Source organism: Opisthorchis viverrini (assembly GCF_000715545.1).
Source record: "Opisthorchis viverrini unplaced genomic scaffold opera_v5_54, whole genome shotgun sequence".
Classification (NCBI taxonomy): domain Eukaryota; kingdom Metazoa; phylum Platyhelminthes; class Trematoda; order Opisthorchiida; family Opisthorchiidae; genus Opisthorchis; species Opisthorchis viverrini.
Genome location: NW_008751711.1, coordinates 1,182,742 through 1,210,365, shown reverse-complemented (window position 1 = coordinate 1,210,365; position 27,624 = coordinate 1,182,742). Strand labels below are relative to the sequence as shown.

Genomic DNA, 27,624 nt, shown 5'->3' with positions numbered 1-27,624 from the left:
TCGAGCGATACTTCTGCAACCACTTTGAATTCGGATCAAAACCCCCATGTACTTAAATGTCATGTTTAGTCTTTGAAAATTCAAAGCCGTTCCGCGTGAGAGGCACGAAGAACCACTAAGGGAGTACATTTTTTCTGAGGCTCACGTCTCTATCGGTGAAATTAGTCAATCGGCACATCATGTGTTGAGTGGCCTTCCCGAAGGTTCGGCATGCATCATGCATCCCGAATTCCATCAGTTGTTGGCAAGTAAAATTATTAACCAATAGAGAGAAATTTAAATGTCCTGCGTTTATCCTTTTATGATATACGACGTCCGGAACCCACGAAATGTAAAATTAAGTCATTCCAATGTGTATCTCATTCGTTGTTAGGATGCCCCTCGACGAATGTGTGAAATTGATTGAAAAAATATCCTCAATGTCAGGGAAGGTTTCTCGCTTTCCCAGTGAGTATTTCTAGTTAAATAAGTGGCAAATACTCTTCAACAGTCAAGCAAAGCATTGACGATAATTGTTAACTTGTTGCACTTTTGTTACCTTTGAATTGACTCAGTTGACATTCGCCAATCATCCATCAAAATGCCTTATTTCTAAAATTTTGTAGGATAAAGAGTTTTAGGAAGAGCATTCTTGTCGACGTTTTCACCGAAACAAGAGAAACTGCAAACGGACTCACCTACTTGGTAAATCTGTGGTCTTTTGCCTCTCATCCCATCCACATCGGATTCAATGAAACCTCATCAATGATAGATTAATAGCTTGCAAATTGTCACGCTTCCACCAATTCTAGAGATGATCTTGATTGTTGTAATCAGGTGTGAACTCTGTCTACATTTTATGAACCAGTTATTTATTGATTTTGCTGGTATCGCGCCTATCGACCATGTGATTTTGATTCCATTCATGAAACATCAACTTGATTCGGTTTATCCTTGCTTCATAATCTGATTAGACAAGCACCCGAATCCGCCAACGAATTCTGTGAAGCATGATATTAGTATCGTCAAAGTGCTTGGGAAAAGGCCTGTTTTGTAACATGGTTTATGTAGGAGTGGTGTTTGTAGCAAATAAATACCTTTGAAAGATGTTGAACATTTTTCAGAAGGACTCACATTTTCCCAGTAGGGCAACACATCCGGGCATATCACAGGGATCTATCCTAAAGCTCCGCTATAGATGCTGCCGGATGGAAAGCAGTCCTGATCGTGTTCAGCGCCATTTTGCGGCCTGCAATCCTGAATAGAATGCAAGCAGAGAATATGGGGCCCTCATACTAACTAACCGACTCTGGTGTGCAAGCATACATACACTGCTCACAATTTCGTAAAACTATCTCCTAACATTTTCGCTAAAAATCGATTACTTGAAAAAATGTCTTCAATTTATTTGTAAGAAATTTTGATGTAAATGCTCGTCTAACTGAATACAAAGCTACGGATTTGTGATTTCTCAACTGAGACATCGTTTCCATTTTGCCCGCAAACTTACGTTTATCGACTATCGTTTATTGAAAGGTTCCACAATATCCTAATTAAAATTGATTCAACAATACGTCATCACGTGCCGTTGCAGTAAACGTGTCTTGATGTTGAAAATTTCACGCGCCATACAACAATTAGTCTATTGACGATGGTGTTCGAATATATATTCGTCTCTCGTTTTACAACTCCTGATTCTGTGACTAGACCACAAGCAAAAACACTATCCTGATTCGTCTAAAATTGAAACGTTAAGTCCAACGCGTTACTACAATTACCGATGTGGCATTCCTTCACAGGTTAGTCGTGTAAGACCTGATTACTGCCCATCCACAAACGTAGCCGTTGTTGCTAAGCTTAGCTCGAAATTTAAAGCTACCCCCATTGTTCTTGTATTCAAACGGCACGCTTAATGCGCGGCTTACCATGCGCTCAGGTTGGCAATATAATGTATTTTCAGACACAATTTTTTTGACTTTCGTTCATTGAAGTGTGTGCCAAACCATTGTGGCTGTCGAAGTTCAGCCGGATTCGTCTTGGATTCGTCTTGGCTTTCTCTTAACCAGTAGTTTGATTTAACGCTGTTTACTGCACTCTGGAGGGTTACATTTACACCTACCCTGAAAACTACATTTTTTCCTAAAAAGACCAATTAAGGGGAGCCGAATAACCGCAATGGCATTGTTTTTAGAGCTTCCAAAGTGTTATTGCATCCACTAGTTTTTATTCCGCCATGAAGTATCTTACACTATCCACGCTTCAAATCATAATTATTTCAGTCGTTCTTTTAAGCGACAACAGCGACAACTTCGGAATATTCTTGAACCTGCATTTATAGCAGTCCACAAACTGTGCTTGCGAGTTGCAGGATTCAGGAATTCAATCGAATACCTACATGATATCCAACTTAGAAAACGTTCATACCCTTGGTTCAGCCCACGTTTGTTCCCAGTTAATTTGGTGCCAGTGCACCAATGCCCAATGCCTTAAGGATTTATTTCATTCACCAACACGTGGTTATGCCCACAACCTCTCGATTCATCTGAGATATTGCTGAAATCACGGGTCTTGGCCTTGATGATACCAGCGATCAATGAGAACAGTGGTGGGATCAAATACCTCGAACTTTGTAGAAACTTTCAAAACTTATCAGATACTTGTCTGTGCTTTTGACCTCCTACCTTGTAAATTTACGATTTGTACGATTTTTGACTGGTTAAGTGAAATTAACAAGCGTATATTAGTAGAATTAGGTAAAATTTAATTTTTCACAAACTGGTGGATAGGTTGAAAGTATTGAGGGTGGCAAGGGCGGAACGGAGTAAGATAGATGTATGGTGGAATAATCCCCAACTAAATGAGTATTTAATTCCGTCGTCAGAACATGCGCACGAATTGACTCCAACTTGTTCTCTCAGTTGTTTTCGCAGGCAAAAACTGAATAATATACGATGGGAGCAATTCAACCCTTCACTGAAAAGGACTCCATGGGAAAGTTTTTTTCCAAAAATAGGGGTGCTCTTAATTGGCTTAGAAAGCGCAGTAGGTATGCGGGATTTAGATGGTTTTTCGATAAACACCGGTGCACAGCAGAAAATCCGACACACTTCGAAACAGAAATAGAGGCTTCCATATAATCCTGTTCTCACGTTGTCGGTTGTATCATTAGCCGCGTTCAGCTCTCCTAATTTTTGCAAGCTGTAGCACGGTAATATGAACACGGAACATACAGAACAACATTTGGTTAAACCGCCTTCTCAGTTATATTGCCCTTGACCGCACATGTAGGTTCTGAGTCGTTTGAGAATGTCCATATCATGGTTTTATCCTAGATTCTTGGTATTTCAAAACAGAGTGACTCGGAGGGCCGGTGGGATGCTCTGCTTATAATAAAATCAGCAGTGCTTCACAATAACTTGGGCTGGACGGCTTTTTTGTTTATCTTTTAACACCTCGCAACAAAAGGCAAAACTATCAAATAAATATTCAGTTTTGTTGGCGATTGAGACTGCGTACAAAGACCTTATACTCCAAGTTTGCTAGCAGCTAAAATGTTGTAGCATCGCAACTCTTCTTCTTAGTGGGGAAACGTGTTTGGTCATTGCTGAAAACTTATATGTTGTCGAATGAGGCAGGTAAACTGGGAAGCATCTTGCATATATATTTTATTCATTCATACAGCATTTGTCAGACCGTACAGTTTTCCCCAAATTAGTTTCATATGCCTTACGTGTCAAGACTTCAGCTTGAAAATTTCACCTGGAAAATTCAGCAAAATTAATCTTGAACTCACGTAAAGTTAAAATGACAGAATATAGAAATAGACCGAAATTCCAGCGGTGGTACAAGTTTGAATTCACTAGGCGCGTCTGTTTAAATCTGGCTGGCATTCTTTCAATTACTCTCCTAGGACACTTCCAGGCCGATTGTTTCAATAATGGTCAACATCTCATTGTGCTGAATATTCTTCCGAGGTGGATATCTATATTGATGGACATTTGGTCATACGTTTACTGGCCTCGTCATGTTAGTAATCACCCAGCGTTTACCCTACGAAGCAACCAAGGATGCATGCATCGAAGTCATCTAAGCTAATGCATAGTGCATTTCCTCGAGAACCGATAATTATATAGCATATCTCTTACAGCTCATTCGGTATACCTTACGTTAATCGCGGTGGTACCCTAAGTAATTCGTAATTATATCGTGATTTAACTTCCTGGAAAGCTCTCTGAAACATGATTGGTTCATTTCAATTTATAACGGTGCGCTATTCAATGGTATTTTTTCGGATGAAACTAGTTGGACCACAAGGCGATTTGCGCGAACGCTTATATCCAACCAAAGCAGACACCCTAACCCCCAAAACTATTGCGTGATTTCGTAGGGTCGTATCACCACGTCGATTAGGATTGCAGCTGACTTGCAACCTTTTTTCAGTGAATACGGGAGAATAAGCATCGCAGCATTATTATATTTTCTAACAATTTCATGGTAGAATGTCCTGCGTTGTGGCAGTATAATAACCCATCGGAGCAAATAGCCTATGGTCTGTGATAAAACTGCGCGTCGGAAGCTGTATGGAAACAACTGATCTACAACGGAAACAACCGAACTACAACCGTCAAGGGAGAACTGTTGTATTTCCTATCCTGGGTGTCTTGTCTGCTGTTCTGTGTGTGCACCAATGATTAGAAATTCAGCGTGCACGCACCGGGTAAAAACAATCTCATAAGGAGTTGTCAGCTTCCACATTGCAATGCTTGTTGACTGGAAGAACTCCACTGAATTACCTTTAATGGTAAACAAATCACCTTGTGACGCTAAGCTTGCTACCGAATATATATTCGCTATTCGTTGGACGAATTCCCGCAAATTAAAATTCTTCCTGCTCTAAACTAATTTTTAGGTGAATTCACTGGCGCAATTATGTATCTCATTTAATAATTGCGCATCGATAGGGTTAGTATTATTTCCTGAATCGGGCCCCAATGACACAAATTGAAACCATCTACAATAGTTATCTTTTTTCGAAATTCCCCAACAAGGCTCCAAATTATCTTGTTTCAACTTTGTATAATATGCCGATTTTGCAAACAGGAATACGTCAAGACCGTTTCCCTCAAGGACATTTGGTTGCTTTGTAGTAGCTGAGCAAATTCCGGAAGTGTTTATTTAAGAATACAATTATTAATATGGTTCAAGCATCATTTCTTCACAATCCGTGAGCGAACTATCACTGAACACGGCAAACCTAGACAAAAATGTAAATGAATCTCACTGGGGTTGTCCCCGCTGAAAATGACCCCGAACTTTTAGTCCCACGAAAATCGGTAGTTAGGACAACATAAAGCTAGGGAATCCAGGACTTTAAAATAATATCTGACCATCACATTCATTCACTGTGTATTCAGCTCTACGCAACTCCGTATTTCCAATATGAAAGGGTCAGACCTTTAACTTTAAAAAATTGCCTGTTTTGGTTCCATATATAATCACCGTGTATTCTAACCGACTAAGTCCCTTAGCCGGTCTGCTCCTAATTCTCCCGCCCAAGTCTAGCAAATCGGATCGCCTCCAATCCCGGGATGAAATGCAAGATTTTTTATTTAAGATTCGCGGATTTGTAAGTAACTGCATGATCAATAATTTTGCTGGTTCTTGGGACTCCTGCATCCATGCCAATCTGCAAACGTATACCTTATGACCTGCTGTTGCAAAACTATTTCCAAGTCACCATAACAACTATACTTTTTTGGATGAGTCAGAAACTCATCCATTCGTTCATCCCAATAATCTATCGTACTTTACATAAAAAGACGAATATCGATAGTCTTCAGTATGAAAGTATGGGCTTCTCGAATAATCACTGAATGTTAACTTCAATATATAACGACGAAACTAATATTGATTGGAATAACAAAGTGAGCTCGGCCATCGTATATCTGCGCTCCAAGTTTCTGTGGCTCATATGAAAAACTAGTTGCGGTCGATTTAAAAGTATCAATTATAAGACTATTGCAAGATCATTGTAAGACTCATTGCAACGGCCGAAATCTCGTGTTGGTTTTTAGCCCTGGGAAAAAATTCGCCGTGATTCAAAGCAGGGAAGTGCTTACTTTCATCCAATCGGCTTTGTTTGAACACAGTGTCTGCGTAAGTTAAATGTTGTTAAGCACAAAGTGCAAGGTGTTTGAAAGGAAATTGTGGATCTCTTGCGGTATACAATAAATTTTACCATTTATCCTGTCTAATCAAACAATGTGTTTCTGCTGATAACCACGGCGTCTGCTCCATTAGCACGACTAATTAATACAGCGGAACTGGTGAAAATGTTTTTGAAATTCCAGTGTAATTAGCCTTTTCGGACAGTCTAATTGGTGAAAATAACCAAAAGAGGAATTCGCTGCTTTTTCTCAGTTACTTTCTAGGCTTGTGTAGTGATACAGAATATGTTTTCACAAGTAACAATGAATGTTCATTCTTCCGCCACAAAATGTCTTTGTGTTATTCCATTAAGACGCGGGCGGAACAATAGTGAGATTGTAATCTGAAATCGTGTTTTTCCGTTGAATTGAGAAACCGAAAACTGATTTGGGGAACTGTGAAGGGAAAAGCGGGTTCATTGATGGTAGGTCATCTAGGACGCGGAGTCCGTCCTCACATAGGTTAAGTATTCTTGATGCCACCATTTTGACAGTTCGACCCGCAACTTGTGGACAGGTGAATACAACTCATCTAAACCCTGTGATGATAAAGATAGCAGTTCAAAAGGTAGATACAATCCAGGTCTTGTGAATCAATGTTGTCAAATAAGCCAAATAAATCGTAGATGAGTGTGTGGTGTAAGTACGAACAAAAATACCTCTCACATGATACCCCTCAAATTGCAAATCAAGCTGGTGTCATGCTACCCGAGTGGGAGGTACTGACTGCCGGGTCAACCGATTTTCAAACCCAGTACAGTTACTGCATCGTCGTTTGATGAACCAGACACACCAATCGCATCGCTCAAGTGTACAGACGTTTGCCTTTTCAGACGTGAAAATTCAAATTCGTTCAACGTGAGTTGGTGGGGAAGTGGTTACACGCTTGCGCCGCATATCAGATCTCCCGGGTTTATATCCCGTGACGGCCATTGGGTATACACTGCTTGCAAGCTCTGATGACTCCAAAACTCGAGTCCGATGCTTCATTTGGGTGCGGATTTACCGGCATGATTACGCTAGGACGGGAGGACGGCCATTCAAACGAGGGTGGTGTGTCTATGAACATGAATTTAATGGTTCACTGTGGAGGTTGTTGGGTAACCTCAACATCTAATGCAGGTTCATAAAACCTGGTTGAAAGATTTCCAGAATTTTCAATACGTGATGGAATGCCGGAGTAAAGTTGTGCCCACTAAAGAATCGGGCTTCCTTGTCCAGAAAAGGCAATGTCTGTTTCCCACAGTTCTACATGAAATTTCAGATTCCTGGTGTTGATTTTTTAGCATGCAAGGCAACTGCTGCATGTGGCAAGTATATCATCCTCGTGTACACTCAAAAGACCAAATGTGCGTCTTGATCCTAAAATCCTGACAATATATCCATTTAAGAACTACTTATGTTCACTGGCAGTAAAAAAAACATTTAAAATTCTCCTATATACGCATTGGTTTTGCTGCGGTTCCAATTTAGATTTTCGTTTCGTGATCGGCCCTACCGGCGTTTACCGTTTCTACAGTTGAAGAAAAGCTTCTGCTTGCCTACCCACGGATTTGTTGAGCTGAGATCACCTAACGGTTGGGAAAATGTATTTTACGGAGACTCGAGGAACCCAGTACTATATTTTATGTAAAACCGTCTTATTTTCATTGTAAAATCACTCCAGCTTACAAGATTTCTGAGCTTGGTTGCTGGCTTATATTAAAAATGAACAATTTCGCCCTGATTGCTCCGAGCCTGATCATTCCAAACGTCTATTGTGAAGTTATAGGCAGGGTTAATGTACATCATTTAACGCAAAATTTGTCGCATTTTGAAATTATATGTATATACCATAGAGAAAAAGATCTCATCCCTTGCAGCACGGTTGCAGTCAAAGATTGCTTGACTGAAGACCTAAGTAGCTAATGTAGCGTAGGTGGAGGTGAGTGCGTTTGCTAAGCGTGGCAGTCAGAACGCATTTCGAGATGCGTCATCATTTTGTTGTTTAGGAGCACAATCGGGTACGGCTACGATTTTCTGTAAAATCACTCCAGCTTACAAGATTTCTGAGCTTGGTTGCTGGCTTATATTAAAAATGAACAATTTCGCCCTGATTGCTCCGAGCCTGATCATTCCAAACGTCTATTGTGAAGTTATAGGCAGGGTTAATGTACATCATTTAACGCAAAATTTGTCGCATTTTGAAATTATATGTATATACCATAGAGAAAAAGATCTTTGAAATTTTAGGTGCAATCGCTTTCACCACAACTCCAGTGCCATTCGAGAAAAATCAGCTGCCTGTTCTGCAAGTTCCTGCGTTCAGACTTAAGATAGCCAGCTTTGGTTCATCAGCTACTGCGTACCATTGCCAACGCAAGACGATCAAAATCATTTGGCTACCCACGCTTTTAACTACGTGTTTATATGCTGTTGTTTTTTCGCAAATACTTCATGAACTTTCACAATGCACACCAGTTGGCAAACTTCCACGAAAGAGCCTGAATTGAGCGCATTTTGACAGACATTAGAATATGTTTGAACCAGTTTTCATTATTTAAAAAGCCTCCAGAGAGTAGAGCCTACCTTTGTAGGAAAAGGCGTGGTGAAATTGCAGATTACGCAAGCACTCCGTTCACCGATCTTCACCTCTTGGAACGTTGTATCGGTATGTTTTTTAATTCCCAATCCGTATAATAGCCTCCGCATTTTTCACCCAAATCGTCCTCGCCCTTAATCAGTGTATGCCTTGACGTAGAAGTTGAGGTGTCGCTGCTGTGAATCGAAATGAAGCGCAGCACATTTCATGTGTCACCAAGAAGTAATAACGTTTTCAATTTCGTCCCTATAGAGGACGGAAGATCAGGGTCTGTGGGAAATATAACATTGTAGAAGATGGGAGACACCATATCGGTACAATTTTTCTACCCACTGACCCATTACGCTTAAAGTTCTGCACACAAATAGAAAGAAGCCAACCTGTTTACGTCCAACGCTGTTCACAGACTCCGAGTAATTTAAGTGAGACTGCCTGTGGGAGGCTGATGATGAACCTTGTTGAGAGCAATGCGAACAACAAAGTCTCATAATTAGCATTCCTGTAGGCACATTGTTTTGAAATGCCCACAGTGTATAAGTGGGTGGAACAAATAGACACAAATGAAACCAAGTATCTTTTAGTACAATCCATGAACAGCTTCCAATTCTCTCCTATTTTGTACAGTTTTTTTATCGCTCTTCTAAATTCTGGAAGTTTAGAGGCGTAAAATATTCTGCACCCCAGCACCATTTTAAAATCAGCATACATTGAAAATTGGTGTTCAACGGCGAAAAAATGTACAGAAGGCACAAACTTATCGTTAAATGGTGGATGTGGGGAATCATCGTGCTTTCTCCAACGCATTTAGTGGGATTCAATCGGCTGAAAATTTTGGCCGAACCCTGCACGCTTTTGTCGGCTAACGAGGACGAAGATGAGTGGGAAAGTTTCAACATAATTACATAGGGGCGACAAGAAATTCGCATAACGTGATCGATTGCTCTAACAATTCTCCGGCAGTCATATTTCGGTCGCGTTTAATATCCAGCGCATCATTCACCCGATATTTTTAGGACCAAATTGAGCACAACATATTATCTTCACTTAGATTTCCGGAATTTTTCCAGGAAGCGATATTGAACACTATGGTTCTGTCAGGGACCCTTTCCTAATTCACACTTTTAGGAGTACACTCAGCTGATTCCTGATCGATGCATCCTTTTTAACCTGATATAAGTTCGAGGCCACAGATCGGAGGCTGAATGTATTCTCACGGAAGACTTAACTTAGTCTTTCACGCACTTTTCAGTGTTTGCTATTTTGTACATCGGCGTAGCGCCTCGGTCTACTGTTTCACTCTTTGATTCAACTGTAGATCTAAGACCTTTCGACTACACCCAGAACATTTTCAATTTAAGACCCATTACCAGTATCGTTTAGTCAGCACTGAAATCTGTTCAACAAAAAGACCGACAAGATATTTTATTGAAATTTGAGAAGCAAATCACGCTCAATAATTTTGTACATAGGACCCTTACTTTGTTGAATAAATCACCAGAAGCTATGGCCTACTGGACACCCAGTGAGCGCAATACGCCTGCAAGATGATTTCAATGGCCATCTTGATGTGCCAGATATAGATGAAACACCAAATTATCACAGGTGTCACCAGTACACCAGTACACACCAGTACACACACACGGCAAAACTCACCCAAACCCGTCCGGAGTACGTATGAATACCAGTTCCTGATTTGCTAGACAGTGCTATATTCTTACCATCTTTTGCACAGCTCACATAATGCTTGATCTGCCTCTTTCGCAGTACTCTCTGGCACTGCGAATTTTCGAGAAGACAGCTTTTGCTGATAAATTCATACAACTTTTTTCTAGGAAATCCCCTCGACAAAGAGCGGAATCTTCGATATAACTCTGGCCGGCTTCTTGGGGCTTAGGAGTTTTCTGCGTGACGTGGGACTAACAGCCTAGTTACTTCGTTTTCGCCCGTTGTAGAATAAGAAGTAGTTTGCTTGAATGTGGACAAGCTTCTCTCGAATCGCCCCTCATTTTCCACATCGTATGTTCAGGTACACTTTTACAGATTCACGCGCACTGATTGCAATTGCATAGACGTATTACTTTGTTCCTTTGTGCTCAAGTTGTATGTGAAAGCAAAAATAATTTGTTTCTTTTATCTTGTCAATTATTAGTGAATTTTTGTATGAAATTTCGCCGTGAAAACTGACATTTTTTCCTCTATTCAGGGAAGGTGTGAAGCTTTTTCCATTTTTTCATTTTTCCCCCATTAGATAACATGATTTGTACGAAAAATCTGTACTGAATTTATAGACAACAGGAATGTTTCCGAAAATCCCCAGTGCTTCTAAACGGAATCCACTCTACGCGCCAAGGAGTCACATTGGAGGTGATTTCGAAATTGCATTAGCACTGCTGAGGGAGTTGGCAATGCAGTTTTTAACAAACACGACTATGAAGCTGTTCTCAGTGTCCTTTGTAAAGAGTCGGCACGCGCAACTGGTAAACGGGGACATTATATCGAATATAGTAACCGGTAAAACATCGCATCCCAAATTGGCTCAGAATTGATTTGCACATGATCCCCATAAAATCTGGCATTTTACACCAGACGAAACGTGAGTTGAATTAGTTCACTATTAAGTAGTATGATCGAAATCGCGCTTTTGTTTTATTTCGAACGTCGACCGGAACGTCTATGCGGACCAATTTTTCCGTCACCTCGGTATATCCGCGAAGACATTCTATGAGATCCTGCGTCGAATTACGCCTTCGAAACAGTTTTAACCAAAAATCGGAATAGAGTCCAACAAACCGGCCGTATTATCGACAGATTTGACGATCTACTGTTGCTTTCTTGTTAGCTTGCTTTGAGAGACATATGGAATTGGTGCTGACGTTTCCATGATTCTAGTTCCGGCAAATCCTTCCCTTTACCGTTGTTTGTTTCGGTACGGTTCGTCCGCTTATCTAAAGGCTTTTCCTGAAGGACTGTAGCGCTTTTGAAAATACTACATTAAACTCATTGCAATTCTTTCGTACATCACAGTGGTCAAAAAATTGTTTCGGCAGTCTAGTGAATTTCGTGTCATGAACTCCCAGAATCATAACTGGAAATTACAATCGATTTGGATGATACTTTACATCTCGAAGATTGACATCTCTAGACAACGACAAAGATCACCCACTTGCGAGCGTAGTGAATTTTGTTGTTTTATTTTCATTGTGCCTGATATTAGCCTGGAAAGAACACGCTACGCTCGATCAAAGACACCAGCTGGCAGTACTCATGTATCGCCGGCATTGTTTTGTATGTCTTGTCAGACTTGAAGAATTCCTATGTCATTTTGCACACTTCACAAGCAAATGGTATGCTCTCCGTGTGAACGCCAGCACGTGCCTCCAACGCGGTTTGAGTTCGCATTGTTTTACCGCAGTAATGACATAAAAAGATTTTCCAATTCAAAAGCCTTATGTCTCTCGTGTTGACTGTGCGCCCACCGGCTGCCAATTTGTCGAAGTGTTTTTCTACCAGATGACCTCTCTTATTTCGGAGTGACTTAAGGATTGTTGCACAGAAATCACGTTTGTATGACCTCAAATCTGAATGAGTTTCCATGTACTGACGAAGCCGGCTAGCGTGCCGAAACACTTTTGGACATTTTGGACATTGGTGTAGCACTTAATCGGGGGTGGACGTGTGCGTTTGTCCAATGTGCTTGTGATTCACAGTCTCCTATTGATGTTTGAAAGGAGCAGATGTGGGAGTCATGACTGAGTGCTTCAGGGTTTCGTGATGCTTAGCATCTGAAACAAAATGGAAACAATTAATCTCTTAGGACAAAACGGAGCAGTTGACCAGCAGTACGCTTATTCACATGTGTCCGAGTGGGGTTTATCTTCTAGCTATCGAAACGCAAATCAAACAATGTCTTAAACAATCTTTCTATTCTTCTTTGTTATGCTCAGAGAACGGAAGCGGTGATTTTGAAGTGAATGAAGAATGCGCAATCTAGAGCCTATCAAATTCACATTGAGGTCCAAACATACTCTTGTGCGCATTCCAGTTTCCGGCGAAACCCTGGCATCCAGAACGCAATGGAATAACCAAATAATTTGCAGCAAGTTAAATTTGTACGAATCTGTCTTTAAGCAGCACAACCGGATTCGGAGCGGTGGACAGGGAATTGAATGTCGCTTGTTACTTTCGGGATTGAAATGAGTAACGAATTCTTGCCGTGAACATACTATGTAGAGAAATTTGCCCTTCTGATTATCGGCTAAAACAGCTCGAATCCCAATGTTGCATTCCAAGCGGCTCGTGGTATTAGTAAACGCACCCTGGTGTAAAAGGAAGACATTCATTCCGCTTTGCTTTAATGCGGGTGGATGAATATCCGCTGAAGTCAGTTGATGTTCCTTGAATTTCGGTCGTTTACAATCCAGTCACACTGAACCATAAAGCCATAGTCCTTTGCAGAAACGCCTAGGCGAATTCACGTGTGTTCGAAAAGCATCAGTAGCCTGGACAATTTAGAACTAACTGATCTCTAATCGGAAAGACCGTGAGATGGAACAACAGGTCCAAGTAATTCGCGAGGTGAGTAATCAGTTGGCGTCAAGCTGCTGTGTAGCTCAATTGCTGATCTTATTTTTCACAGCCAACATCAGAAATGTCGGTAGTTGATGCCTAGTGGTGCCGCACTACATTTTGTATGGAATTTACAACTAGGTAGATTTCAGTCTCACAGAAGAACCTACGTTTGCGGAATTTAAGTGACTCCGACAACTCTGACAGACATGAGCATTAAAATAAATAATTCATGAGTCTTTAACCGGTAGGTATTTGGAGGACGCAACTTGTGGCGGACGTTCTGTAAGACAGGGAATTTCGAGAACGTGTACTGTCGCTTTCGAAAAAGAATAAATTATATTAGCCACCCCGTGATCGCCGGTAACCACGTGAATCATTCAGCAAACATGGTCCGCAATTTTTGGCTTTGAAAGAGCAAAGTTTGTTCATATATTCCAGGTGCAAAACGTTGCTTCTCGCAGATTATGCCTGCCGAGTCTTCCAAAGGTACGGTTTATGCAAGACATCAGTCAAAACACCCATCAGGGATCCTTAAAACCCCAGCAAGCGCCACTCAAACACTAGCATGTGAAGTGCGGGATGAATTCGTTAATCGTAGTCCTAAGGTGCACAGAAATTTGCACGTTATTGAACCGATCAAAAAAGATATTTTGATGCGATTTTTGTGTATAAGGGACGTTGATGTGGATATCAGTGTTACCCTCACTCCAAATACGTATTCATCTGATGGAATCTGACAGCGGCACACTCATCTTGAGAGAACAGAGCTATTGGAGTCTAATGATAAGTTCAACTGAACAAGTATCACTCTTGGATCTGTTGGATAACCGAGCACGTTTCCACCGGTGCGCACAAAATGACATCCACAAAAGGAGTGAAGAAACATACGGACTTACCAAGTGGTGCGTACGAATCGGCAAGATGTGCCAACGAGCTTACTGAAGAGAAATTGGCGTATGAATTAAACACAAACAATCAAGGGAGTAAGGGTACATGTAGACCTAAATTAATATCATAAAACGTATCCTATGGTTTATGTTTTGAACGACGCAGTTGGGCAATGAGATCAAACGCGGGAAATGGGATGAATACCATTCCCTAATAAGAAAATCGTAAGCAGCATGCGCTTCATACTCTGAATGAACAGATTTGGTATGGACCGCGAGGTTTTAACGAAGCGATTCGATAAAAAGCAATTGCAAGCCTGTCTAATTGGTATAATTTTGGAAACAATCCGATCAGAAAGCAGTTTTGGACGGGTGGACAGAATTTCCGTGTGTCCTGAGCGTCAGACAAATAATCGTTCTCAGAGGGTTGAAAATATTTTGCGGAATCAAAAAATGGTCAAAGGGATATGGACATATTTTTAGTCATCTGTTCTATTTTGAAGCTATCTTTACTATTATTTAATAATTTTAGGCCAGTAATTTTTTTGCCATCTCCGGTTTCCCAGGTAGGCTCACTTGTGGCATATAACCGTAAGAAATATTTTTGTCAGACAGTCTGTCCGCCTACGCAGACAGTGTGTGCAAAATAACGCTATTCAGCAAGTTCAGTTTTTCATCTATCCTTTGACGTATATCAGGCACAGAAAATGGAATACGATTGTGTCGCATTTAAAAAATAATAATTCTGCGACAGAGTGACCTGAGATAACCCCTGTCCTCCAACGCTTGCCACATTCAAAATGGCAAATGGGGGCAATTTCGAATTCCAGAATATTTAGATTCTGGCTTTCGCAACAAGAGATTTCGTATACAAGGCTGAAACATTCACGATATCGTGGCACCTTGCCTTTAATTTCGACGTCTTGGAAGTTCGTCGAAAGCATAGTGGACGGGAAGCGAATCACTTGCCGCTGCCATAGGATTATCGCCCCCATATCTGACCAAGGTTTGCAGCAAAGGCTGACTTGTAAGTTATCGTGTATCCTGCGAATCGTGAAGCATTGTGGGAAAGTTTTGTTTCCGTGCTCAGACCTTCTGGGTCCAAAATTGAAGACGCAAAATCTATTAGCTAGAAGTGAAAATTACCAGACACTATCTTTGTTGCTGCGATGACAAAATCATTCACTAACGATGAATGTATTGGAATAGCCATATTATTTTATTACTGTACAGGCACTGTGAATGGTGTCGCTTAGTGTTTAGAAACATGAACATGACTGCTGGGAACGGACACCTGCAGACTTCAAGCAGTGTCTTTGGTAACTCAAGCGTTTTCAGCAGCCTCGGCAAAAATGTCATTTTCGTTCCAAAGGCCCGGCGTAGTCAAATGTCCTTGTGCGCGTACTGGGGACAATCTCTTCAACCCAAAGTGCCATCGGTTTTTCTGCCTCCGAAGTGTTTGTAAATAAAAAGGCAAAAGTCATGCTTGAGTATGCTCCGAGGCGGTGTCCGAGCTTTCTAATCTAACGAAAAACCCTGAAACAATCCAGACACCGATTGGGATTTCTGCGGCGTTTCTCTGGCAGTCGTAAAACCTATCCTCCCAAATATATATATTGTTCGATATCCGAAGATAATGCGTCCCCTACCTAGCAGTGGATATCCGTCTATGTGCTTCATTATGAACCCTCTTTGACGGACACGAATACGATTGCTTCGCGATGGTAGTGGGTAGGCTAGCTTGAATGTTCAAGGAATTTGTGCCCGTATGTTGTTGCAAGAGAAAAAACAGGAAATGTATTTCGTGAATCTATGGCAAATTTGATCATCAATAATAATATTTGCGAGGTTCTCAATTTTAGGAAAAATTTGGACGGTAGGTATAATCCACCGAAAACCAATTTAGTCAAAAAAAGCCCGCATTCAACACTGTATGAACACTGTATATTCACTGTATGAACCTGATTGAACATAACTAGGTAGTCGCCAAGGCTCATACCATTTCGTTGCACACGAGAAATACATCGTCGCCCAGTCTACCTCGTACGACATCGATCTTACAGTTGGTTTCTCGTGCATGCAAGCACAAGGAAAATACAGAAATAATATATGTGTAATCGGATGTGTAATCGGAATGACTGACATCTCTAATCTCTGGAGGAATCATGCTGCTTGGCTGAAAACTTAATGTAACCAAATGGGACTAGATGTATTATTTTAGATATTCTCCAACATAAGTATAAGAACGCGCCCTCAGCTGTGCACTCGCCAGACACCCGTTCACTGTCCCCGCTGGGGAATAGATGCACATAGACAATTCTTCGGTTATGTGGAAAAGGATTATTAATTTATTCTCCGCCCATCGGGAAAAGTGATTATTATACCCGAAGGGCGGAAGCTGAAACGGCTCCACAGTAACCAACCACACGAGCAGTTGGTTCCACCGCGCGATGCCTCAGGACCAAACCCAAGGCCAAGGAATTCCGCATTATCCACTAGCTGACCCCCGCGGTAGTTTTCCCCTGACAAGATGCGCATGAAATGACACCGTTGTGGCATCTCAAAAATTTTGAAAAGCGAAATTTCTCGTCTGAGTTCAACAAGATGATTTTTACAGTGTAAGAAATTAAGGAAAGGATTCAATCTCGGTTGCTCGGACATCAGACACATCCTTGATATTTTTTAGTTGGGGAGAATCACCGACGATGCAACTGCTGCTATTAAATGATAGGAGGACTTCTTGGCCCGCGGTGAAAACCATTTAAACCGTAGAGCGTACTTTGTTTCCAAGTGGCTTTCACATGAACACGCAACCAGAGTCATCAAATATATTCTTATGAAAAACGCAGTCATTACAATTTACACGACAGCACCGAAAACACGGAACAAACCATGTTTTTACGTTCGTGCTGTCGATGACCGACTGCTCTAGCAAACGAAACGGTGACTGAATTTACCGAGGTGATTGAACGATCCAGTCGGACATTTCGACGATTCCCGACTGGTGAATTTGCTCTGGTTGTCCAGGAAAACTGGCATAAAAAGTCCAGACAGAGTGCGTTATCTACATTTAACTTACTCGTTTTTCGACATAACTATGACGATTTCTGCCACCGACCGGATGACTGTAAGAAATGTATGTCTAAAGAGGCACCAGCCAGTACAACACGTAGTTAAATTTGCACTTTTGAAACCCCGTTGTCAAGGACATTGAGGCAAGGCCTGGAACCCACCAGTGGGTGCTTAAAGGTGGTGTGAATTATGCAGTACGTCCGTTCTGAAATGCACAGAGCCAAAAATAAGTGTGCGATCCACTGAAAACACATGGTGTGCGGCTGCGACGTTTGGATGATTGCTCGAAAACTCCAAACTATTACGTCGTAAGTGACACTGAAAACCAAAAACCATAAACGCAATATCATGATCACATTGCATTCAATATCTCTAATGAACCGCGATAACACCGACTAACGGGGCGAACCTACTCAGGCTGCGGGTCGCACTCAACCGCGTCCATGATATTTATGCATTCTCTGAACATTACCGTACATTCGCTCTCACAAAGCCAGTGCATCCCCAGCCAATCATGAAAATATCCGCTTCTCTTCACACTTTGAACTGTGCAAAAACCACACTTGCTGGTCACGAGCCACTCTGCGTCAGTGTGATTTCGGTTCACTTTAATAGGATGCGGTCGAAAGATCAGAATCCGCCTCAGACACCTTCACCTGACACTGCGAAAAAAATTCACAAGATATTTTCGATCCTCAGCGGTCAGGAAATCGACAAGCAAGCGACAGTTGAGTGAAAATTTGTCAGTGATCCATTCTAACCTCACCTAAACCTAGAGAAATATACTTAACTTATGGCTTTAAAAAATATGTATAGAGAAATATACTTAACTTATGGCTTTAAAAATATGTGAAGCTCTTTCCTCAATGGCAGTGGTTGCAGTGTAACAGGGTACCGTTTTCAAACGTCTGGTTCACTCGTTCATTCATAGGTATTCCTTCCGATCACTCCTAGATTCATTAACGAAATTATTTCAATATATTGCTAGTCATTACCATGAAACAAGCAAACGTTTTGGAGCATGCCCACATTACTGAAATATTTTGAACCAAATGACCGAGAAACTTGACTAACTGAAATTTGAGAATCACATCATGCTCAAATACATTGTATATAGGACCCATACTTTTTTGCATAAATCACGCGAAGCTATGCCCTATTGGACATGCAGTAAGCGCAATACGTATCCCAAATGGTTCCAATGCCTATTTTACATGGCCAGACTTAGACGAAACACAGCATCATTTGAAGTGCCACCAGCACACGACATTTTCTTGACACAACCCACTCAAACATGTCCGGGAAATTTCACGCCACTTGCTGTGATACGGGAAATACCAATTCCTGATTCGCCAGACAGTCTTATATTCTTGCAGGGTCGTTTCACAGCTCACAGAATTCTGGATCTGTATTTGACGCCGGGACTTCTGGAGTAGCTTATACATGCATACAACTTTTACTGGGGCATCCGCTAGTCGAAGAGCGGAAGCTTCAATAAGCTTTGGGTGGCTGATTAGGGTTTTGTGCAAGACGTCGGACTAGCGCGATGGTACTTGTTTTTTCCATGAAAGTTGTGGAGTTTGTTCCATGGACCGATTAGGTAACATGAGTTGTACATAAAATCTGTACTGGATTTACGGGCAATAACAATGTTTCACGGAACGCCCACTGCTAGCAAACCGGGTTCACTCCATGCATTACCACTGCTGAGTAATTTGGCAGTGTAATTTTTAACGAACAAGACTATGAAACTGTTCTCGGTCTTCTATGTACAGAAGAAGCAAGCACAAGTATGACGCTCAAATACATTGTATATAGGACCTATACCTTGTTGAATAAATCACGTGAAGCTATGGCCTATTGGACATTCAGTAAGTGAAATACGTATCCCAACAAGTTCCAGTGTCTATTCTTCTTGGCCAGACACAGATGAAACACATCACCAGTACAGGTGCCACCAGCGCACGAATCGTCTTTGGCACAACTCACTCAAACACGTCCGGGCTCTTTTCACGCCATCTACTGTGAAGAATACCAGTTTCCGATTTGCTAGACAGTCTTATATTCTTGCCTTGTTTTGTAAAGCTTAGAGAATGCTCAATCTGCATGTCCCACACGACTCTCCGGTGCCAAGGCTTTTGAGGTAAGCAGGTCTAGCTTATGCATTCATACAACTTTTTCTGGGGCATTCGCTAGTCGAAGAGCGAAAGCTTCACCGTAGATCTGGGCGGTTGCCTTGTGTTTCTTGGAAAATTTTTGTGAAAACGAACATTTTTTCCAACCAGTAAATGTAGGAATTTTTCCGTGAACCGTATATAAAAACTGTACTGCACGGGAATATTTCAGGTAATCCCCGTTGTTTCCAAACCGAATCCACACCATGCGCCAAGTGTTGACGTCAGAGGGGCACTGCGAAATTGCATTGTCACTCCTGAGCTAATTGGCAGTGCGATTTTTAACAAACAAGACTATGAAACTGTTCTCGGCATCCTTTGTAAAGAATCGGCAAAGGCAACGGTGAACCGAGAACATGATAAGAAATACAAGAATAACCTGCAAAACCTCGATTTTCAAAGTTAGTCAAATTTTATTCGCCCACAATCAGCGAGAAATGCTGCCACTTTGAACCAGACGATGCGCAAGTTGCATTAGTGCACTTTCAGGTGGCACGATCGTAATCGCACCTTCGTGAGTAATTTCACACGTCGACCAGATTCCTGACCTATTTCTCAGTCATCTGGAGATAACTGCGGAGCAATCCTGCAAGATACTGCTTCAAATTCCGTTAAAAAATCCGATTTAACCAAGAATCGTAAAAAGTTCAATGAACCGGCCACTTCCTAGGAAGAGTTGATGATCTGCTAACTTTATTTTGTTTGTTTGATTTGATAGACCTATTTGATGTTAGGGAAGCTAGTAACATAAATAAAAATTACAAACGTGTTCAAGGTTTCCTGACATCCCATAGACGAAAAAACCTAGACGAAATTAAAGACTGCATACGTGACAGCATGGTAAATATTATTGATGCATGTTCGGTGTGTTTGATGTACATCTGTGAAAGCAGCGCCACACTTGATCAAAGAAACCCGCTGGCAGTGCTAACGCATCACTCGTGGATTCTTGGCGACATTGCTTTGTATGTCTAGTCAAACTGGAAGGATTCTTATGGTTTTTTGCACACTTGAACAACATGAGGTCTGACCCCCGTGTGGACGCCAGCGTATTCATCCAAAGCGGTTTGAGTTCGCAATATTTTACCGCAATAATGATAAAAATACATCTTCCAATTGGAAAGCCTTGAGACTTTTGAGTGGCCCTTGCGTTCACTATCTGTCAATCTGTCCAGGTGTTTTTCTATCAAATGACCCCTCTGAGTCTGGGGTGACTTGAAGTTTAGTGCACAGAAATCACACCTTTATGGTTTCGAATCCGAATGAAATACCATGACCTGATGAGCCAGCCGACGTATTGAAACACTTTTGGACATTCTGGACGTTGGTGTAGCATTTCATTCGGTTCACACTTCTGCGTTTGTCCAATGTGTTTTTGATTCGAAGTCTCGGAATGATGTGTGGGGGCAGCGAAGTTGGGACTCTCGTACTGTTTGGCATCTAAAATTAAAGGAAACCATTATTCCGTGTAGATAAACGAAAAAACAGTCGAGCAAGTATTGTGCATATACTGTCAGTCTGGGTCTCTGAGCATCACAACCGGATGGTGAGTTGTCGCCCTCAAAAAAGACCTACATTCCTCATGTTTGGACTCTTATCTGTGTAGTAAATTTGTCATTTGTCAGTGTCAGGATCGGAATGAGTGACGGAATCTTGTATCTGCTATTGTATTGGTAGCTTTATAGAGCGTCCAGTGATATCTGATTCAGTGGTCACCCCAAGGTGTCCAATTTTGTCTACTTCTATATGACATTTCGAAAGGAATGAGTCCGTTTCGTCTGTTCACGCTGACTTGCTGAACTTCTATGAACCCACCAAATAGTTCACTAGGCCTCATTCGTTATGATTTTTCATGAAGTGCGGCTCATTTTTAGTGACATTTTGGCAGTACAGTGAAAAAAAACACAAATAAATTTGCATTTCCGAATTTCAACTAAAGATTTCGAATCTGAATGATAGTTTCCAGCTGCAAGATATGCTTTTCAGGGACTGTTGCGATCTTCGAAAACAACACGTTCAAAACAGTGAGTCGGTCGGCATCTCTTTTAACTACGATTGCACGGGACAATGCGCCCAACTAATTCGGGCCATGGATAATCACCAGCCGTCAGGCTGCTGTCAGGCTAAGCGAATAGGTTTGGTTTTCAAACATAGAATCGGAATTCCCGGTAGCTGGGAAACCCTGAGAATGTGTACAGTCGCCATCAGAGAGTAATGAAGTGTATCAGCTTCCCCATGATTTGGGCAACCACGTCAGGAATTTAGCAGTCTAGACAACATTGTACGCGTTATTTCTCTCCGGAAAATCAATGTTTGTTCATATACTTCAGGTGCAAAACACCGCTTCCGAAAGACGGTGGTTTGCATCATGAATACGCCGATATGTGGATTGATAATATCTATTATCAAGCCCTTCCTTGATATGATTTATGTAAGACATCAATCAAAATATCTAGCATAAATCCACAAAAACCCACGTTGCTCCATTCCACACACTGGGCACTCGCAGCACAATACCATTCCTCACAGCATTCTTCAGGAAATGGTTTGAGACCCCACTTAAGCGTCTCGTAATTTAGCCGCCTGCACCGTTATTGAGAATAATTTAGTTTACCAGGCTTTGGTGACAAAATGATAATGATGCTGTTTTAGGCGGCGTTCCTCTGTGAACCTTGCACACCACAGTACCATGCGTTGGTGTTCAAGGGAGACTTCACCGTATGTGTGGAATGATTTTCATCCCTTTATCATCCACCAAGCCCCTGCAAAAATAATTTGTTATCCAGTGCATGCGGATGTTTGGTGAGGGGTGGAAAAGGATAAACTGCCGGAAAACTGCTTAAGTCATCCAACTCAACTCATAACTAACTCATCAAAGTATGCGCAGTATTTCAACGATCCTGGTTCCAAAACCATCAGGAACTACCAAATCGTTGAATCAGAACGTAGGCTCTGCAGTCACCAAGTGAACATATATTCAAGTGCAACCATCCACATTATTGTAGGTCATAGTTTATACGGGATGAATCAGCCATAGTGAAGTTTACTTTGGCATGTTCTTTGGAAAACGATGTTTGGTGTGGACGTTGGTGTTATTCTCACTCCGTATAGATGTACATCTGATTGATTCTGACGGCGACAGAGTTATCTTGAGATAAATGCATTTGAGACTTGAATAGGTATCATTTTTTGACCTGCTGAATAACCGAATGTGTGGTCCGGTGGGCGCGCACAAACTGAATTCCACAAACGGAATAGAGTCTTTAGAAATCATATTAATTTAGGATGTCCTAGGACTATAACACGTCATGTTTGATTATGGCTTGCTTTTGTACGTCTTTATGGATGAGGCCTATTAATAGCATGCAACTGCAATTTTCCCATGCAACCAAGGCTGACTTGCGAGATAGCAAGTATCTTGCACATCACGAAGGATTGTGGACAACACTGATGAAATTTCATGTTACTGTTAGAAGCCGTGTTTTTTACATTTGCGAGCTCGATCACTGATTGCTCTAGCAAACGAAAGAGTGCCTGGATTCATTAAGGTGTTCGAACGATGCAGTCATAAATTTCGACGATTCCCGACTAGTGAATTGGCTCTGGTTGTCCAAGAAAACTGTCATAAGGAGCCCATACAGAGTGCGTTCGCTACATTAAGCGAACTCGTTTTTCGACTCCACGTAACGATTTCTGCCACCGATCGGATGACTGTAAGAGAAATATGTATAAAGGGGCACCTGCCGATACAACACGCGGATAAATCGGCACTTTTGAAACCCCATTGTAATGGACCGCGATAACACAGACAAACGGGGCGAACCTACTCAGGATGCAATTTACCTTCAACCGTGTCTATGATATTTATGCATTCTCTGAACATTACCGTACATTTCCTAGACCAGTGCATCGCCAGCAAACCATGACAATATCCGTTTCTCTCCAACCTTTGAACTGTGCAAAAACCACACGTGCTGGTCACAAGCCACTCTGCATCAGTGTGATTTTCCTTTACTTTAATGGGATGCGGTCGAAGGATCTGTGCCCGCTCATCTTTACCTGACACTGCGAAAAATAAATTCACAAGATATTTTCGACCCTCAGCGTCATGACATCGACAAAGAGGCGACAATTGAGAGTAAATTCATGTCAGCACTCCATTCTAACCTCACCTAACCTTTGAGAAGTATACCTACCTCATGGCTTTAAAAAATATGCGAAGCTCTTTCCCCAATGGCAGTGGTTGCCAATTCGTGTAACAGGGTACCGTTTTCAAACGTCTGGTTCACTCGTTCATTCACAGGTATTCCTTCCGATCACTCCTAGATTCATTAACGAAATTATTTCAATATGCTGTCATAACCATGAAACAAACAAAATTTTTGAAGCATGCCCTCAGTGTCACTTGGTCATTAGTAAAATCTCTTGAACAAAAAGACCGAGAGCCCGACTAATTGAAATTTGACAATCACATGACGCTCAAATACATTGTATATAGGACCTATACCTTGTTGAATAAATCACGTGAAGCTATGGCCTATTGGACATTCAGTAAGTGAAATACGTATCCCAACAAGTTCCAGTGTCTATTCTTCTTGGCCAGACACAGATGAAACACATCACCAGTACAGGTGCCACCAGCGCACGAATCGTCTTTGGCACAACTCACTCAAACACGTCCGGGCTCTTTTCACGCCATCTACTGTGAAGAATACCAGTTTCCGATTTGCTAGACAGTCTTATATTCTTGCCTTGTTTTGTAAAGCTTAGAGAATGCTCAATCTGCATGTCCCACACGACTCTCCGGTGCCAAGGCTTTTGAGGTAAGCAGGTCTAGCTTATGCATTCATACAACTTTTTCTGGGGCATTCGCTAGTCGAAGAGCGAAAGCTTCACCGTAGATCTGGGCGGTTGCCTTGTGTTTCTTGGAAAATTTTTGTGAAAACGAACATTTTTTCCAACCAGTAAATGTAGGAATTTTTCCGTGAACCGTATATAAAAACTGTACTGCACGGGAATATTTCAGGTAATCCCCGTTGTTTCCAAACCGAATCCACACCATGCGCCAAGTGTTGACGTCAGAGGGGCACTGCGAAATTGCATTGTCACTCCTGAGCTAATTGGCAGTGCGATTTTTAACAAACAAGACTATGAAACTGTTCTCGGCATCCTTTGTAAAGAATCGGCAAAGGCAACGGTGAACCGAGAACATGATAAGAAATACAAGAATAACCTGCAAAACCTCGATTTTCAAAGTTAGTCAAATTTTATTCGCCCACAATCAGCGAGAAATGCTGCCACTTTGAACCAGACGATGCGCAAGTTGCATTAGTGCACTTTCAGGTGGCACGATCGTAATCGCACCTTCGTGAGTAATTTCACACGTCGACCAGATTCCTGACCTATTTCTCAGTCATCTGGAGATAACTGCGGAGCAATCCTGCAAGATACTGCTTCAAATTCCGTTAAAAAATCCGATTTAACCAAGAATCGTAAAAAGTTCAATGAACCGGCCACTTCCTAGGAAGAGTTGATGATCTGCTAACTTTATTTTGTTTGTTTGATTTGATAGACCTATTTGATGTTAGGGAAGCTAGTAACATAAATAAAAATTACAAACGTGTTCAAGGTTTCCTGACATCCCATAGACGAAAAAACCTAGACGAAAATAAAGACTGCATACGTGACAGCATAGTAAATATTATTGATGCATGTTTGGTGTGTTTGATGTACATCTGTGAAAGCAGCGCCACACTTGATCAAAGAAACCCGCTGGCAGTGCTAACGCATCACTCGTGGATTCTTGGCGACATTGCTTTGTATGTCTAGTCAAACTGGAAGGATTCTTATGGTTTTTTGCACACTTGGACAACATGAGGTCTGACCCCCGTGTGGACGCCAGCGTATTCATCCAAAGCGGTTTGAGTTCGCAATATTTTACCGCAATAATGACGCAAATACATCTTCCAATTGGAAAGCCTTGAGACTTTTGAGTGGCCCTTGCGTTCACTATCTGTCAATCTGTCCAGGTGTTTTTCTATCAAATGACCCCTCTGAGTCTGGGCTGACTTGAAGCTTAGTGCACAGAAATCACAAGTGTATGGCTTCGAATCCGAATGAAATTTTATGTGCCGACTGAGCCAGCTGACGTACTGAAACACTTTTGGACAACTTGGGCACTGGTCTAGCATTTTATTTGGTTCACACTTCTGCGTTTGTCCAATCTGTTCATGCTTCCAAGTCCCCGAATGGTGTGTGGAGCCAGCGAAATTTGGACTAATGGTTGAGTGCTGCAAAATTGCGTGTCGTTCGACATCTAAAATTGAAGGAAACCATTATTCCGTATACATAAACGAAGAAACAGTCGGACATTCATTGTGCATATACTATCAGTTTGTCTCTAAGCATCACAACCGGATAGTGAGTTGTTGTTCTTAAAAAATATCTACATTCCTCATGTTTGGACTCTTATCTGTGTACTAAATTTGTCAGTTGTCACTTCCAGGATTGGATTGAGTAACGGGCTCTGGTATTGGGAGCTTGATAGAGCGTCCGGTGAAGGCTGATTCAGTGTTCACCCCAGCGGCTCCCATTTTGACGAATTTCTCGAGACATTTCGAAAGGAATCAGTCCGTTTCCTCTGTTCCCGCTGACATGCTCATCTTTTATGAATCCAACCTAAATAGTTCACTGAGCTTCACTCATTATGATCTTTTCAGGAAGTGCTGTTATTTTTTAGGAGTATTTTGGCAGTACAGTGAGAAAAAAATTTGTATTTCAGAAATTCGACTAGAGATTTCGAATCTGACTGCGAGATATGCTTTCCGGGAACTGTTGGGATGTTTCAAAACAGCAAGTTCAAAACAGTGAGTCGACCGACAGCTTCCTTAGCTCACATTTCAATTGACAATGCGCCCAACTGTTTCGGGCGATGGGTAATTACTAGCCGTCAGGCTACTGTCGTTCTCAACGTTTAGGTTTGCTTTTCAAAGGTTGCACTGGAAATCTCGGTAGGTGGAGAAATCTGAAAATGTGTACAGTCGCCATCAGAGAGGAATGAAGTGTATCAGCTACTCCATGATTGCCAGCAACTACCTCAGTAACTTAGCAGTCTAGACAACATTGTCCGCGTAATTTATCTTTCGTAAATTAATGTTTGTTTATATATTCCAAGTGCAAAACACTGCTCACGCGAGACGCCAAATTGCTTCATGAATACTCCAATATGTGGATCGATAATATTTATTACCAAGTCTTTGGGAATGATATTTAGTCAAGACGTTGATCAAAATGTCCACCATAAATTCACCAAGACCCATGCCGCTCCAGGCCGCACACTAGCACCACAGTGCTAATTCTCACAGGCTCCTGATTATCTGGCAATGGTTTGAGGCCTCACATAATCATCTTGTGATCTAGCAGCCTGCACCATTGTTGCAAATAATTTGGCATGCTGGGGCGTTGGCGACAACACGATAATGGCGCTGTTTTAAGCGGCATTCTTCTGTAAATCATGCACTCATCCGCAATATGCGTAGGTTTTCAGGGGAGACTCCGCCGTATGTGTGGAATGATTTTCATCCCTGTATCATTCGCTAACCCCTGCGAAAATCATTTGTTATCCACTGCATGCGGATGTTTCGTGAGGGGTCAACAGGGATATACTGCGCGAGAACTGCTTAAGTCTTCTAACCCAACTCATAACCACCTCACCCCAGTGTGCGCCGTACTTCAAAGATCCTGGCTCTCAAGTCACTAGGGATGACCAAATCGTCGAATCAGAAAGTAGGCTCAGCAGTCACCAAGTGAACATATACTCAAGTTCAGCCATCCGAATTATTGCTAGTTACAGTTTATACGGGATGAATCAGCTATAGTTAAAACTAATTAAGCATGTTCTTTGAAAAACGATGGTTGGTCTGGACATTAGTGTTACTCTCACTCCATATAAATATACATCTGCTTGATTCTCACGGCGGCGGAGTTATCTTGCAATGAATGCCTTTGCGACTTGAAAAGGTGTCACCTTTTGACCTGTTGAATAACCAACTGTTTGTTCCGGTGGGCGCGCACCAACTGAATTTCACAAACGGAACAGGGAGGCTTGGGAACTTACCAATGGGTGCGTACAAATCAGCGAGATTGGCCAACGCTTT

The 27,624-nt window shown here is 41.7% G+C and overlaps 1 protein-coding gene across 1 annotated transcript; it reads left to right on the top strand.

Annotated features, from left to right (window-relative positions):
- Positions 1-374: 374 nt before the first annotated feature.
- On the top strand, positions 375-14,072 carry T265_03728 (hypothetical protein; the record flags this gene model as incomplete). Its single annotated transcript, XM_009168275.1, has 2 exons — positions 375-447; positions 13,774-14,072. The coding sequence occupies 2 exons, from the start codon at positions 375-377 to the stop codon at positions 14,070-14,072; spliced, it is 372 nt and encodes a 123-aa protein (XP_009166539.1).
- Between the last annotated feature and the right edge of the window lie 13,552 nt (positions 14,073-27,624).